Raw genomic sequence first — 17,611 nt, 5'->3', positions numbered from 1 at the left:
CTCAGTACTTCTACTTTTACTCAAGAACAAGATCTGAGTACTTCTACTTTTACTCAAGTACAAGATCTGAGTACTTCTACTTTTACTCAAGTTCCAGATCTGAGTACTTCTACTTTTACTCAAGAACAAGATCTGAATACTTCTACTTTTACTCAAGTACAAGATCTGAGTACTTCTACTTTTACTCAAGATCTGAGTACTTCTACTTTTACTCAAGATCTGAGTACTTCTACTTTTACTCAAGATCTGAGTACTTCTACTTTTACTCAAGAACAAGGTCTGAGTACTTCTACTTTTACTCAAGAAAAAGATCTGAGTACTTCTACTTTTACTCAAGTTCAAGATCTGAGTACTTCTACTTTTACTCTAGTACAAGATCTGAGTACTTCTACTTTTACTACAAGACCTGAGTACTTCTACTTTTACTCAAGTACAAGATCTGAGTACTTCTACTTTTACTACAAGATCTGAGTACTTCTACTTTTATTCAAGTACAAGATCTGAGTACTTCTACTTTTACTCAAGTACAAGGTCTGAGTACTTATTATAATATATACAGTACTTGTATGTTTTTATTGGTCTTATCAGAAAGTCATGGTAATCAGAGAAACTGTGAATAAATATATGTTTGTTTTTTTGTTTTACCACTTAGTGAGACCCAAAGTGAAGCTCTGGTGACCTCTAGTGGGGGTCCGGAGCCTCAGGTTGGGACTCATGTCTTTGTTATTAACCTCCAATAAACCAACAGGACTCACTTCATAACCAGGTCTGCAGGAAACCTCTGTCTTTTTAATCATTGAGAATTTCTAGGACGCAAGACCTTCTTTTTAAAGAATTGTCTTTTTTTTTTTCTTCTAAATTTCACTTTTGTCTTTTTTTCTTAGAACTCGATTTTTCTCTCAAAATGTAACTTTTAGTTTGAAATTATACTTTTTTCAGAATTTCGTTATTTTTAAATATGTCACTTTTTTTCAGAATTTCGCTTTTTCCCTCAGGATTGGACAAAAGGTATGTGTATATTTAAATGCCAAATTAATCCGTGTATCTACCGTCCAATAGTTTTTCTTTATCAAACACGTAAACGGAAGAGCGTTTGAGAGGCCTTTTTCCTTTTTGCTTTTTACCTTACTAAATGGTCTAATGGTCCTTGGAGCAAGGGGCGGGCGAAACTCACGGAAGTGATTTCAAAACAAAAGCGGTGGTAATATTATAAACAAAGGGAAACAAGGTGAATTTAGCGATCACAACGAAAACGACCCAGACACATATTGAGCCCAGAAAATGGATGTTATTAAGGGCTGTAAATATAATAAGCCTCTTTCTAAAATGGACAACATCGTTAGGAGATTTAAAATATACAGCGAGTCTGCACTGCGGTCCACTCACTCAGCCGCCTCGCGAGTTTGTTTTTTCAAATCAGCTGCTCTTCATTCCTGCTATATTTGACGAGTGATACAAATATTTGTTACCACAAGTTCTTAAGGAAACTGACACTGGAAGTACATGACATACAGAGACAATATATAAGCGCTTTGAGCACCAGGAAAAGCTCTATATAAATAACATGCATTATTATGATTATTAATACATTAAGAGGCAGATGTGTAAAATAGTGAACCTTCATTATAAGAAACAGATTAAAAACATTATCAACATGAGATAATTGATTATAAAAGTCTACAGAAACCATAAAACGTGCATAAAGTACCAGCTACCAGAAATTGACTTTTTTGTTATTTTTGCATTATTTGGATGAAACGAGGCTAATTAGGGTAATTTAAAAATACCCTAAACATGGTTGTAATCTTCCACAAGTGGTGATTTGGTGACATGATGATGCGAAGTCTTTATAGACCTTTAATTGTTTGCAATCAGCCAATAATCGAGAGGCACTTCATTGGGAAACATGTGGTTTCATCTTTAGAGGAATCAATAGATCACCCAGAGACACAGTGAAGAGACAATGTGGGGTTTGTTAAATCTCAAGAACATATTTAGTTCTGAGGAGGATAAATATACAGCCTTATTTATTTATAAATGTTGCATTGATTAAGATCATGTACTTGTTGTTTTTAGTCCGGGTCCTTGCTAGTCCACACTCCATCCAGCAGGTGGCGGTAATGCACCTCTAACGCTTGTTTCCACCCCTTCATTAAATCCAAAGAAGAAGAAGAATCCTTAGTGCGCATGTCTGTTCTGTCGGAGGATAAACAAACAGGATCCAGGTGATAAATAAAGAGTCACACTCAGGTACATCTCTAACTGTAACCTCATTAAACACTAAGGTACACCACAGAGGGGCTTTACATCACCTCTGTATACCCTTTAACTCCTCCTGGACTGGAGTCTGTATATTAAAGCAGCGAGCTAGCTGCTGTTAGCAACAGCTAATGCTAACCCGTTTACAGTTTGTTAACTCGAAGCTAACGGTTGTTTTCTGACAACCACACTAACGTTTATTGTGTTATTAATGTGTTATTGTGTAACATTTGAGCTACATCGACTCTGTCTGTAGTTTAATTCCCGACACATGAGCTGCTAACGTATATTTAACCTCATATCTGTATATCTGAACCTGTACCGGAGTTTAAATCACGTTGTTTGTATTTGTTTGTTCTACTTGTATTCCTGCTGTAAATACATGTTTATTCGGAGCTGTTTTCTGATTATCCCCGTGAATATTCTCATGTCTTCTCTCTGTGTGTTTCTGTCTTATCCTGTTGCTGTTTTAACTCCTGATTTATATTAATAAAGCTCCATCTTATCTCAGCTGTTAAGCCGTTAGCTCCAGGCTAAAGTGCACAGTGCTAAATGCTAATGAGATACTGAGCTACCTTTCAAAGGGGATTAGCTGACAGCTAGTTGTAGCTAACAAGCTAACTGACAGCCACAACACAGAGCCAGCCAATCAGAGCAGACCTGAGCATCTATCCCCCTTGAAACATTCATTTCTACGACGGAGTATAGAGTGGCGAAGTCACGCCCACTTACTACCGCATCATGGGACCTTATTCCGATAAAATAATACATTGAAGTCAATGGAGAGAGAAAACGTATCTTTTGATCCCGTTTGAATTGTGCCATGAATTACACATATGTTGTTTGTCAATCTTAAAAAATCATTTCCATGTTAAAAAATTCAAAGTTTGTCTTAAAACTGTTGAAATATAAGACTATGAAAAATATGCAACTAGAAAGACTACAAATCCCAGAGTCGCGTAAGTGCTGTCATAACTGATGTATTCCCTCCAGATAGATAAAAATACATTTACTTACTTTAACAAGATGCCTGTGTGCCTTGTACCAGGTTGTTATCATACCAGTAATAGTACCTCTTGCTCGTTCTCGAAGAGCAACTAAAACAAAACACGAGAGTGTACCTTGTAGCTAATGTTAGCTAGCTGACATTAACGTTACACATTACACTCGTGTTACTCACTGAAACCTTGTAAAGCCGGTCCCGCATGCTGGCTCTTACGGAACCGACTAACTCCCCTTTTTCGTATGTACAGCTCTCAACATGCCCAGACTTGGAGTGATTTTCACCTCTTTTAATACTTTTCGCCTCATTCTGAAAGAAAGAGGTGAAATGTACCAACGTGACGGCCATCTTGGTGTTGGTGACGTGTGCAAGACCAGAGTTGTAGTTCATTGAGCGCTTCACACAAAGAAATGTGTAACTTCACAGTTTTACGACACATTTTAATTTTTTTGACTTGCAAAATTATCTTTTAAATTGACAAACATCATGTGTGTAATTCGTGGCACAATTCAAACGGGATCGAAAGATAATCTTTCTCTCTCCATTGACTTCAATACATACTTTTTCCGATATGAGGTCCCATGGAGGTCCACAGGAAGGGGAGGGACTTCGCCTCTCTATTTGGGCCACGCTTAGAAGAAAAAAAACAAAGATTTGGAGAATAAAGTCATAGTTACGAGAACAAAGTAATAATTACGAGGTTGAAGTCGTAGTTTCATAAGTGACTTGAGAAGTGGACTTGGAGGAGATGTCTCCTTCCTGCAGGAGGAAACGTCTGGTTCTGGCCGACTTCACTACATCACATTGCATTTAGCTGAGGCTCTTATCCAAAGTACAGCCTTGAAGAAAACAGAATCATATAAGTACATCAGGTTTCATAGAGCCAAACATTTCAAGTGCTTCTCAACTGGCTCTAGATCAGCCAGCCCTTTATTAGTATATAAGTGCTTTGTTAGTAATTCTATCTCTGGAAGTGGAGTCCAAAGAGATGAGTTTTCAGTCTGAAGAAGATGTGTAAGCTTTCTGCTGTCCTGATTTCAATGGGAGCTCATTCCGACTCCACCACGAGGCTATCGTTCGACTCCTTCTGGATCCAAAGCCTTGATTACAAGTCTCATGGTTTCTTGTGAAACAGCAAATCCCCTCTGAACAGCTCGTAGATGTAACCAGCGATAGCCTCGTAGTCGGCCAGAACCAGACATGTCCTCCTGCAGGAAGGAGACAATCTGCTCCAAGTCCGTTTGGATCTGTCTTTGAAATAATAGACATCGTTTCTGGCACAACCTTTTCAAAGTTCTAATACTTCTGATAATCTGATGCTGATTCAAAAGATGAAGTATTTAGTTATTTGAGAAACCTAAACTAAAGCACTGCTTCACAAGATGCTCCACAGTCCTCATGTCAGTGCAGGACGCTGCTGCTGTCTCCTTCTCCAGTCACTTATGAGACTACCACTCTATTCTCTAAATCTCTCTGTTTCTCTAAGTGTGGCCCTAACACTCCGTCATCATTTAGAATTTAACCCAGAACTTTTAAACTTTCTTCCCAGAATCAGGAATTTTTTAAGAATTTTGAAAAAAAATCATAATTTCATTTTTTTCTGATTATGACTTTTCCAAAATGTCTTACCAGAATTAAGACATTTTTTTTAAAGAATTTAGATTTTTTATTTGCAAAATGTTCTTCATTACAATTAAAAAATGTTTCCCCAAATTTCACTTTTTTCCAAAGATTTCAATTTTTTCCTTAAATTTCACTTTTTTCTCTAAACAGATTTTCACTTTTTTCATAATTATATATTTTTTCCTTCGAAATTGACTTTTTCTCAGTTTATGACTTTTGTTCCTAAATTTCTTATTTGGTTCAAAATTTCATTTTTTTCTTATATTTCAGATTTATGACAGAATTTGACTTTTTTCAGAATGGTACCTTTACTGAAGAATTTGACATTTTCTCTCAGATCGTGACTTTTCTCGGAATTTGACTTATTTTTTACAGATTTTCATTTTTTTCTCTGAATTTCCCTTTTTTTAGAATTCTCCTTATTTTGAAAAATAAGTCAAATTCTAAGAAAAAAGTGAAATTTGAGAAAGATTTTTAAATTGTAATAAAGAACATTTAGCAAAAATGTCATTTCTCAAAATGTCACAGAATTAAGATTATTTTTTTCAGAATTTGTTCCCCCCCCCCCCCCGGTGACCTCATCTCTGCACCTGTTGGTGTGACACTCACAGTGTTTGTGTTTGCAGGTGTGAGGATGGGGAAGTCTTTCTCTCTCCTCACGAAGCAGCCCGATGAGGTTCAGGACAGCATGACGTCTCCTCTGGAGGAAGAGGAGGAGGAGAAGGTGGCAGACGTCTCTGCGTTCCCGTACGTTGAGTTCACGGGACGGGACAGCGTCACGTGTCCCACCTGCCAGGGAACCGGACGCATCCCCAGAGGTAACACACCTTTACTGACTTCTTAAAGGTCTCCTATCATGCCAAATGCACTTTTATGTCTTTTCTACATCAATGTGTCCCCGGTGTGTGTCCCTGGTGTGTCCCCGGTATGTGTCCCTGGTGTGTCCCCAGTGTGTCCCCGGTGTGTGTCCCTGGTGTGTCCCCAGTGTGTCCCCGGTGTGTCAGGAGACTCACAAAGTGATGTCTTCTCTACATCACCGTGTGTCCCTGGTGTGTCCCCGGTGTGTCCCCAGTGTGTCCCCGGTGTGTCCCTGGTGTGTCCCCAGTGTGTCTCCGGTGTGTCAGGAGACTCACAAAGTGATCTCTTCTCTACATCACCATGTGTCCCCGGTGTGTCCCCGGTGTGTCCCTGGTGTGTCCCCGGTGTGTCCCCGGTGTGTCAGGAGACTCTCAAAGTGTCAGGAAATGAACCCCTCTCTCTTCTCCTCCGTACCCACATCTCTAAAAACGGGGACCAACGGAGCTGATCCAGATTTGCTGCGTCATGACCTAATATCAAAACACTTCATAGACATGTCCCGTTCCCTCCTAGGGGTACAAAGGGAAGTGACAACAAATACAAATAACCGAGAGGAAAGAAGAAGACATACTTTATCCCTGACAGGGACATTTCTTTCTCCCCTCTGTTGTGTTGAGGAAACTCATTTGGCAAAATGAGTAGATAATGTTTCATTGTTAAAAGAATGAAGAGCGCTCACCAGCCAATTTACACATTTCAATAATGACAAACAAAAACTGCTTCCTTATAAAAGGAAACACGATTACTTTAGAGCTACTACACGTTGCACAAAGACTGCAAAAAAAAATCTGACTTGATAATCAGCATTAAAAAATCAAGATCAAAAAACAATTCAGAAATCAGATCAAAAAATGTGATTCAAGTCAGAAAGTAAAAAGAGTGAATCAGATTTGTATTCCCACTGAGGTCCAGGTGTTCCCACTAACAGCTGAGCAGAGGAGGGAAGCAGTGTTCATTCTGGAAGCTGTTTTTGATTTAGTCTTTAGACGAAAATGGTTATTAGTTTGAGTCACATTTTAGTCATTCCTATCCTTCGTAGTTTTAGTCAACTTTTATTCGACGAAAAATTACAATTTAGTCAAAATGTGTCTCTATACTCTCTGAACGCTCCGTCCCCGGCAGATCTCTGTGTCCGCTGCAGCGTCTGTTAGGCCCCGCCCCCCGCACACAGATAGAGAGAGAGGCCCCGCCCCCCGCACACAGAGAGACACAGGGAGATCGCTCTTCTGGAGTGAAGAGAGCGGAAATAATGATATTGCAAGTCAGAAACGTAAGATGCTTTTTTTTTTTACAAGAAGGACACTTGGGGGAAAATATGCTGCATTTTGAACGTCCGATAGTCCACCATTAACACCTTAGTCCCGTCTCGTCTCGTCAACGATATACTGTACCCAATATACAAGCTGTTTCAATCAATCAAAACGAAAACTAAATATACATTTCGTCATCGTTTTCGTTATCAAGAATCTATTTTTAGCTCGTCATCGTCTCGTCTTAGTCGTGTAAAAAAGGGTGTTGACGAACATTTTTCGTCTTAGTTTTCATTGACGAAATTAACGCTGTTGGAAAACAGTTGAGTACAAATACCTGTTTCTGGTATCAGTACTTTACTCCACTACTTATTTTTCTGACCACTTTTTACTTTCTACTTCTCACATGTTGAACACAAATACCTGTACTTTCTACTTCTTACATGTTGAACACTAATACCTGTACTTTCTACTTCTTACATGTTGAACACAAATACCTGTACTTTCTACTTCTTACATGTTGAACTCAAATACCTGTACTTTCTACTTCTTACATGTTGAACACAAATACCTGTACTTTCTACTTCTTACATGTTGAACACAAATACCTGTACTTTCTACTTCTCACATGTTGAACACAAATACCTGTACTTTCTACTTCTCACATGTTGAACACAAATACCTGTACTTTCTACTTCTTACATGTTGAACACAAATACCTGTACTTTCTACTTCTTACATGTTGAACACAAATACCTGTACTTTCTACTTCTCACATGTTGAACACAAATACCTGTACTTTCTACTTCTCACATGTTGAACACAAATACCTGTACTTTCTACTTCTCACATGTTGAACACAAATACCTGTACTTTCTACTTCTTACATGTTGAACTCAAATACCTGTACTTTCTACTTCTAACATGTTGAACACAAATACCTGTACTTTCTACTTCTCACATGTTGAACACAAATACCTGTACTTTCTACTTCTCACATGTTGAACACAAATACCTGTACTTTCTACTTCTTACATGTTGAACTCAAATACCTGTACTTTCTACTTCTAACATGTTGAACACAAATACCTGTACTTTCTACTTCTTACATGTTGAACTCAAATACCTGTACTTTCTACTTCTTACATGTTGAACCCAAATACCTGTACTTTCTACTTCTTACATGTTGAACACAAATACCTGTACTTTCTACTTCTCACATGTTGAACACAAATACCTGTACTTTCTACTTCTCACATGTTGAACACAAATACCTGTACTTTCTACTTCTTACATGTTGAACTCAAATACCTGTACTTTCTACTTCTAACATGTTGAACACAAATACCTGTACTTTCTACTTCTCACATGTTGAACACAAATACCTGTACTTTCTACTTCTTACATGTTGAACACAAATACCTGTACTTTCTACTTCTTACATGTTGAACACAAATACCTGTACTTTCTACTTCTTACATGTTGAACACAAATACCTGTACTTTCTACTTCTCACATGTTGAACACAAATACCTGTACTTTCTACTTCTCACATGTTGAACACAAATACCTGTACTTTCTACTTCTTACATGTTGAACTCAAATACCTGTACTTTCTACTTCTAACATGTTGAACACAAATACCTGTACTTTCTACTTCTCACATGTTGAACACAAATACCTGTACTTTCTACTTCTCACATGTTGAACACAAATACCTGTACTTTCTACTTCTTACATGTTGAACTCAAATACCTGTACTTTCTACTTCTAACATGTTGAACACAAATACCTGTACTTTCTACTTCTTACATGTTGAACACAAATACCTGTACTTTCTACTTCTCACATGTTGAACACAAATACCTGTACTTTCTACTTCTCACATGTTGAACACAAATACCTGTACTTTCTACTTCTTACATGTTGAACACAAATACCTGTACTTTCTACTTCTTACATGTTGAACACAAATACCTGTACTTTCTACTTCTCACATGTTGAACACAAATACCTGTACTTTCTACTTCTTACATGTTGAACTCAAATACCTGTACTTTCTACTTCTTACATGTTGAACTCAAATACCTGTACTTTCTACTTCTTACATGTTGAACTCAAATACCTGTACTTTCTACTTCTTACATGTTGAACTCAAATACCTGTACTTTCTACTTCTTACATGTTGAACTCAAATACCTGTACTTTCTACTTCTTACATGTTGAACTCAAATACCTGTACTTTCTACTTCTTACATGTTGAACTCTAACACCTGTACTTTCTACTTCTTACATGTTGAACTCAAATACCTGTACTTTCTACTTCTTACATGTTGAACTCAAATACCTGTACTTTCTACTTCTTACATGTTGAACTCAAATACCTGTACTTTCTACTTCTTACATGTTGAACACAAATACCTGTACTTTCTACTTCTTACATGTTGAACTCAAATACCTGTACTTTCTACTTCTTACATGTTGAACTCAAATACCTGTACTTTCTACTTCTCACATGTTGAACTCAAATACCTGTACTTTCTACTTCTTACATGTTGAACACAAATACCTGTACTTTCTACTTCTTACATGTTGAACTCAAATACCTGTACTTTCTACTTCTTACATGTTGAACACAAATACCTGTACTTTCTACTTCTCACATGTTGAACACAAATACCTGTACTTTCTACTTCTTACATGTTGAACCCAAATACCTGTACTTTCTACTTCTTACATGTTGAACACAAATACCTGTACTTTCTACTTCTTACATGTTGAACTCAAATACCTGTACTTTCTACTTCTTACATGTTGAACTCAAATACCTGTACTTTCTACTTCTTACATGTTGAACTCAAATACCTGTACTTTCTACTTCTTACATGTTGAACTCAAATACCTGTACTTTCTACTTCTTACATGTTGAACTCAAATACCTGTACTTTCTACTTCTTACATGTTGAACTCAAATACCTGTACTTTCTACTTCTTACATTTTGAATTCAAATACCTGTACTTTCTACTTCTTACATGTTGAACACAAATACCTGTACTTTCTACTTCTTACATGTTGAACTCAAATACCTGTACTTTCTACTTCTCACATGTTGAACTCAAATACCTGTACTTTCTACTTCTTACATGTTGAACTCAAATACCTGTACTTTCTACTTCTTACATGTTGAACTCAAATACCTGTACTTTCTACTTCTTACATGTTGAACTCAAATACCTGTACTTTCTACTTCTTACATGTTGAACTCAAATACCTGTACTTTCTACTTCTTACATGTTGAACTCAAATACCTGTACTTTCTACTTCTTACATGTTGAACTCAAATACCTGTACTTTCTACTTCTTACATGTTGAACTCAAATACCTGTACTTTCTACTTCTTACATGTTGAACTCTAACACCTGTACTTTCTACTTCTTACATGTTGAACTCAAATACCTGTACTTTCTACTTCTTACATGTTGAACTCAAATACCTGTACTTTCTACTTCTCACATGTTGAACTCAAATACCTGTACTTTCTACTTCTCACATGTTGAACTCAAATACCTGTACTTTCTACTTCTTACATGTTGAACCCAAATACCTGTACTTTCTACTTCTTACATGTTGAACACAAATACCTGTACTTTCTACTTCTTACATGTTGAACACAAATACCTGTACTTTCTACTTCTTACATGTTGAACACAAATACCTGTACTTTCTACTTCTCTCATTTTCCAAACAGGCTGGTTCCTTTAGTCTGAATGTGTGTTTGGTGGCGTGATCATTATTATTTAGAGTCATTGCGTGCCTATTGATTTGAACACGATCCGTGTATCCATCATTTCCTGGTCTTCTCTAAAGAAGAGGGACCAATGGAAACGTTGTCATGTTGCCGTTGGTCAGCATGGAAACATTCATTAGCTAACAATGACATTATTGTTCTATTAATATAAAGGGAGGTCAGGTACTCTTTAAAACAGCTGCTAGTTATGGGTACTTTTTACTGAAGTACATTTCAAAGCCTCTTTACTTTGACTGAGTAAAGAAGTTTAGTCAGTACTTCTACTTTCACCAGAGTATTTTTAAACACGAGTATGTGTACTTCTACTTGAGGAAAGGATGTGTACTCTTGCCACTAACAGCTGACTCCCTGGTTCTGTCTCAGGACAGGAGAACCAACTGGTGGCTCTGATCCCTTACAGCGACCAGAGGCTGAGGCCCCGCAGGACGTGAGTATTTACACTTAAGGGTTAAGAGAAATCATAATGACTTAAAACGTATATATTCTAGCTTTCCAAATCAAATAAATGTCTTGTTATCTTTAAAAGTTTTTCTTGTTCAAGCATCTTGTGTCTTTTTATAATTGTATTTCCTGTGATTATTATAATACTGTGTGGGTCATAAATGTGAGCAGGACATATCCAAATATTAACCAGGTAGTTTAAAACCATTACCTGCACGGTGCTATAAATATGATGAACGTAGCTTAGTTTAGCTGTGTGTGTGTGTGTGTGTGTGTGTGTGTGTGTGTGTGTGTGTGTGTGTGTGTGTGTGTGTGTGTGTGTGTGTGTGTGTGTGTGTGTGTGTGTGTGTGTGTGTGTGTGTGTGTGTGTGTGTGTGTGTGTGTGTGTGTGTGTGTGTGTGTGTGTGTGTGTGTGTGTGTGTGTGTGTGTGTGTGTGTGTGTGTGTGTGTGTGTGTGTGTGTGTATATTAAGGCGGTGATGTGTTTGTGTGCTCTGCAGAAAGTTGTACGTCTCAGTGTCCGTGGCTGTCTGCCTGCTCCTCTCCAGCCTCGCCGTCTTCTTCCTCTTCCCTCGATCCATCGATGTTTCCTACGTCGGCGTGAAGTCGGTGTTCGTCAGCTACGACCAGGACAAGCGCAGCGTCTATCTCAACATCACGGTCAGAATGATATAATATATGATGAGTGATATTAAAGCCTCCCCAAAAAAAGTTGATTAAAAAAAAAGTTGACACAAAAAAAATGTGACCAAAAGCAATTTGATTTTTTGACTAAAAGAAGGGATCAAAATACAAAATAAAAAGCAGTGCAAAAGTCAATCTAGATGTCAATAGAATATAGATATTAAATAATAAAATTAAGACAAGATTAAATACGGTTGATGTGATAATACCTAATAACCCCAGTTCTAGTTGAGCTCCTCTCCAGAAGTCCCGTTGGCTAGCAGACGGTCTGAATAGCCCTGTAAACACAGAGGGAGTCGGTGCTGTGAGGGAAATAAAGATGATTACACTTTAATTAAAGAGGATTTTTCACATGAAACTGAGCGTTTTAACTGAATATAAAACGTTGACTCAGCTTTTTCTCTCAGATGCTGTCGGGCTGCAACTTATTGATTCATCCATCAAAACAAAACCAAAATCAATCAATCCATAAATAATCATTTAAACACAGACAGTATAAAAGCATTAACGACGTGCTTCAGAAAGTCCTGTTTTTTCATTATGAATGATAAAGCCTCCTGATTGGACCTTTAACCTTTACCCATAACCCCCTGCAGAACACTCTGAATATCACCAACAACAACTACTACTCGGTGGAGGTCGCTAACATCACGGCGCAGGTTCAGTTCGCAAAGACCGTCATCGGGAAATCACGAATCAGCAACACGACGGCCATCAGCCCTCTGGACATGAAGCAGGTGTGTGTGTGTGTGTGTGTGTGTGTGTGTGTGTGTGTGTGTGTGTGTGTGTGTGTGTGTGTGTGTGTGTGTGTGTGTGTGTGTGTGTGTGTGTGTGTGTGTGTGTGTGTGTGTGTGTGTGTGTGTGTGTGTGTGTGTGTGTGTGTGTGTGTGTGTGTGTGTGTGTATCTCTGATTGTGTCTGTGTGTGTGTGTGTGTGTGTGTGTGTGTGACGGTGTGTGTGTATCTCTGATTGTGTGTGTGTGTGTGTATCTCTGATTGTGTGTGTGTGTGTATCTCTGATTGTGTGTGTGTGTGTGTGTGTATCTCTGATTGTGTGTGTGTGTGTGTATCTCTGATTGTGTGTGTGTGTGTGTGTGTGTGTGTGTGTGTGTGTGTGTGTGTGTGACGGTGTGTGTGTATCTCTGATTGTGTGTGTGTGTATCTCTGATTGTGTGTTTGTGTGTATCTCTGATTGTGTGTGTGTGTGTGTGTGTGTGTGTGTGTGTGTGTGTGTGTGTGTGTGTGTGTGTGTGTGTGTGTGTGTGTGTGTGTGTGTGTGTGTGTGTGTGTGTGTGTGTGTGTGTGTGTGTGTGTGTGTGTGTGTGTGTGTGTGTCTCTCTCTCTCTCTCTGACGGTGTGTTTCTGTTCCAGATGGACTACATGGTCCCCACCATCATTGCAGATGAGATGAGCTACATGTAGTGAGTACATCTATCATCACATTTTAACTACGATGTTTTTGATGAAATGAAAAACTGGGTTGAAGAAGTTTTAAAAACAGCATTTCTATTCAGATCTATCTCAGCTCACATTATCCTCTGAATAATACGATGTACTCAGCTTCTACTCCATATGCATTCCACACGTCTATTCTCTCCAACTCATGAACCAAATCATTTTTCAATGCCTGTTGTTGTTCACCTGGTGCCTGATTGAGCATCCCATGACCCCGTGACCTTTGCTCTGTGTTCCAGTGATTACTGCACGCTGCAGACCATCAGGGTGCACAACATCGTGGTGATGATGCAGTGAGTTTCTACTTTATTCAAATCTGTTTAAATTGTTAGTTTACTATTTTATATTTGCTTTTGATTGGCACTGCTTCCTCTCGTGTTACACTTTAAAATGTCCCCAGATTACGTTTTTGTAATTCCAAGTTTTAATTCTGATAATTTTTTTATGATGGTTTTTGATCTTGATTTCTGATTCAGTGTTTTCTCTTTCTGACTTGAATCACATGTTCTACTCAAATGTTTCCTCAAAATGTATTTATTCAGATTTTGATTTCCGAATCTGTTTCTTAATTTCTTTATGATTTTTTATCTTGATTTCTGATTCAGGGTTTTTATTTTCTGACTTGAATCTAATTTCGTATTCAATAGTTTTCTGCAGATTTTTGATTCAGATAGATTTAGTTTTTTATAATGCTGATTCTGATCCTGAGTTTTTTACTCTGTTTCTGATTCTACATTTTGACTCTATTTTAGATTTTGCACCTGACTTCATATGTAATGCTCATCCTCCCCTCTGCAGAGTGACCGTCACCACGACGTACTTCGGCCACGCGGAGCAGGTTTCTCAGGAGATGTACCAGTACGTGGACTGTGGAGGAAACACCACCTTCGTCAGGGCGGGAGACTCAGTGCTCGGCCTGCAGCAGCCTAACGAGTAACAGCTGATCACATCAACACTAACACACACTCCTGTCTTCATAGCTTCAAATCCACGTCTGACGGACGCTCTTCATTCCAACACGGAAGAGTCAACGAACGTCTTCTGATTTGTCCGTCTGAAGAAAAAAAGCCACTTCACTGTCTTTGTTTTTTGGCTCGTTAAGAAAAGGTCCAATCATTCCTTCTGTTCACTTCCACACTAACATAGAAGTGTTTCTAATAGAGGAGCGTTCAGGGGAGACACATTCATGTAGTAATTATGAGTTTTCATGTCATCATTTCAACACCTTCTGGGTGCCCTTTAATATTAAGAAACATGAGTTTATATACAAACTAGTGGAGAGAAATTCTAGCTACCGTAACAATGATGTCACACGTACACCAACACACACTCTGTCATCATAGCTTCAAATCCACGTCTGACGGACGCTCTTTATTCCAACACTGAAGAGTCTTCTCACGTCTTCTCATTTGTCCGTCTGAAAAAAGAAAAGCCACTTCACTGTCTGTGTTTGTGGCTCGTTAAGAAAGGGGTCCAATAACAACTAATTACCACACTAACATAGTGTGGCGTTCAGGGGAGACACATTGAGGTAGTAATTATGAAGACCTTCTGGATGCCATTTAATTCTAACAAACATGTGATTATATACAAAACTAGTGTAAAGGAATTCAAGCTACTATAACAATGATGTCACACGTACATTTTAACCAGCACACTGGTCCCTGAAGGCACCATGTCCGTGTTTTGAACTCACCGGTGGGGTATTCACTGACGTGATTTCAGGATAACAAACCAAAAACACATCCAGAAAACCATTGACCTCCAGACCAGGGGATGTGAGTCATGTCAGGGTTTAGGACTCATCCCTGCACCTCTTTATGTATTGTCAATAATCAGATATTACATTTCTCACAACATGAAGGTGTGTCAGGAAGTAAACTAACATTTCAGACAGTTCATGTAAATGATTTCCCCCCCTCACATTGACATACACCGATATTAAAGTGGCTTCACAAAGATCTATTTAAGAGGAGGAAACACACAGATTGTTAAATCAATAAAAGCTTGATGAAGGCACACTAACGCACTTTATGTTTGAATAACTTTATTAACCCCAATCTTTCTAACACAACAAGAAGTTACAAATTAATGTTTTTATTGAGCTCACTTTCTGCTGACTCACCGTCTGATATTTAGTCGTTAGATGCTCATTATTACACGTCATACATTTCTATGTGTTGTCTTTACCTTTATAGAGAAATGAAGGAACCTCAGCTGCATTTATTTTAAAGATAGAAGGAAAGAAAATGTCTTAGCTTTCCCGCTAACTGCTAATAACCAGCGCTAACAGCTAATAACCAGCGCTAACTGCTAATAACCACTGCTAAATGCTAATAACCACCGCTAACAGCTAATAACCAGCGCTAACTGCTAATAACCACTGCTAACTGGTTATAACAGCTGCTAATAACCACCTCAAGGTTCAAGGTTCTTTATTTGTCATACGATAACCTTGAACTTACTTACTGCTAACTGCTACCACCGCTAACTGCTAATAACCACCGCTAACTGCTAATAACCACTGCTAACAGCTAACTGCCAATAACCAGTGCTAACTGCTAATAACCACTGCTAACAGCTAATAACCCCCGCTAACTGCTAATAACCACTGCTAACAGCTAACTGCTAATAACCACTGCTAACTGCTAATAACCCCCGCTAACTGCTAATAACCACTGCTAACAGCTAACTGCTAATAACCACTGCTAACTGCTAATAACCCCCGCTAACTGCTAATAACCACTGCTAACAGCTAACTGCTAATAACCACTGCTAACAGCTAACTGCTAATAACCCCCGCTAACTGCTAACTCCTAATAACCACAGTTCTAGTTGAGCTCCTCTCCAGAAGTCCCGTTGGCTAGCAGACGGTCTGAATAGCCCTGTAAACACAGAGGGAGTCGGTGCTGTGAGGGAAATAAAGATGATTACACTTTAATTAAAGAGGATTTTTCACATGAAACTGAGCGTTTTAACTGAATATAAAACGTTGACTCAGCTTTTTCTCTCAGATGCTGTCGGGCTGCAACTTATTGATTCATCCATCAAAACAAAAACAAAATCAATCAATCAATAAATAATATTTTAAACAGACAGTAAAAAAGCTGCTTCAGAAGTGACAGAAGCTTTTGTTTAATTATCAAAATATTCAGCAATTATTTTCCTAAAATTATGAAATCCTCGCTAATTTTGCTCAAATGTTCAATGTTTAAAATCTGTACTAAATTCATATATTTATTTATTATATAGACCCCTGAAACCTTTTGTTTTATTATTATTATTATTATTTTTATTTATAATAATTATAATTATTTCTGCTGAAATTCTAACATTTGATAATTAATATTTAATATTTAGTTTCTTGCTGATAAATCTTGTGTTTAATTATTAATAATTTACGTGTTGATTTCTGTGTAATAATCACTTCTTCTACTGATAGTATTTTGTCCACATCATTTATTCCGTAGACGTTTTGGACGAAGAATCCTTCATTTGAAAAGTATTTGTAATGAATGATTTGAACATTGTGTTGTTTATAAATGAATATTCATGGACGGTTCAAGTCGTACTGAAGGGTTTGGATGTTATTCCCCCTCACAGTTTCCTACCTCTGAGTCACATGTTGTTATCGTTCATACTGACTGTTTGTTGTGGGAGCATTAATAAAGTTTTACAACCTAAATCTTTGTGAATGTTTTTATTTGTATGTACACAAGTATTCACAGGGTGAGGGGTAGGGCTGCCCTCGAGATGTTTTCTAGTCGACCGATAGTCGTCAATTAAGGCGATTACTTACAATATATATATATATTTTTCAAATATTTTTTTCTCCCGAAATGGTTTCAGCTTCACATGCTGATAAAGAGCGTTATTATAACAGCGTGGTATGTTGGGCTTCACATAAAATCAAACTGTAATAATGATCCTTTGAAATATAAATTAAAGAGCGCATGGGTCACAGCGCACGCACGCAGCGGTGTAAACAGCAGAAGCTCCATGAGGATTCTTATTGTGTGTGAACAAGCAGCGAGGACACACACAGAACATTTAGTTCTAGTTTCGATAATTAATTTCTGAATATAACAACCCAATAAATACTACAGAGGAAACGGAAACACTGAAGATATGAGCGTCTGCAGAAATCCCTCCGCATAACGCCGTCATCATGGAATCAAAGCTTTATCGTCTTCTGAAGGACTCAGATCTTCTAGTTGAGTAAAAGTAGAAA

The 17,611-nt window shown here is 37.9% G+C and overlaps 1 protein-coding gene across 1 annotated transcript; it reads left to right on the top strand.

The window, feature by feature from the left end:
* The first annotated feature begins 2,133 nt into the window (after positions 1–2,133).
* On the top strand, positions 2,134–17,065 carry LOC307020996 (transmembrane protein 106B-like). Its single transcript, XM_079652692.1, has 8 exons — positions 2,134–2,250; positions 5,512–5,703; positions 11,166–11,229; positions 11,743–11,902; positions 12,523–12,663; positions 13,297–13,346; positions 13,620–13,673; positions 14,179–17,065. Exons 2-8 carry the CDS (start codon positions 5,520–5,522, stop codon positions 14,315–14,317), a joined length of 792 nt encoding a protein of 263 aa, XP_079508818.1. The 5' UTR covers positions 2,134–2,250; positions 5,512–5,519; the 3' UTR covers positions 14,318–17,065.
* The last annotated feature ends 546 nt before the right edge of the window (positions 17,066–17,611 follow it).

This window comes from Notothenia rossii (assembly GCF_949606895.1).
Source record: "Notothenia rossii genome assembly, chromosome: 10".
In the NCBI taxonomy this organism is placed as follows: Eukaryota; Metazoa; Chordata; class Actinopteri; order Perciformes; family Nototheniidae; genus Notothenia; species Notothenia rossii.
Note: the sequence above shows the minus strand (reverse complement) of the source record. Positions and strands in the feature narration are given on the sequence as shown.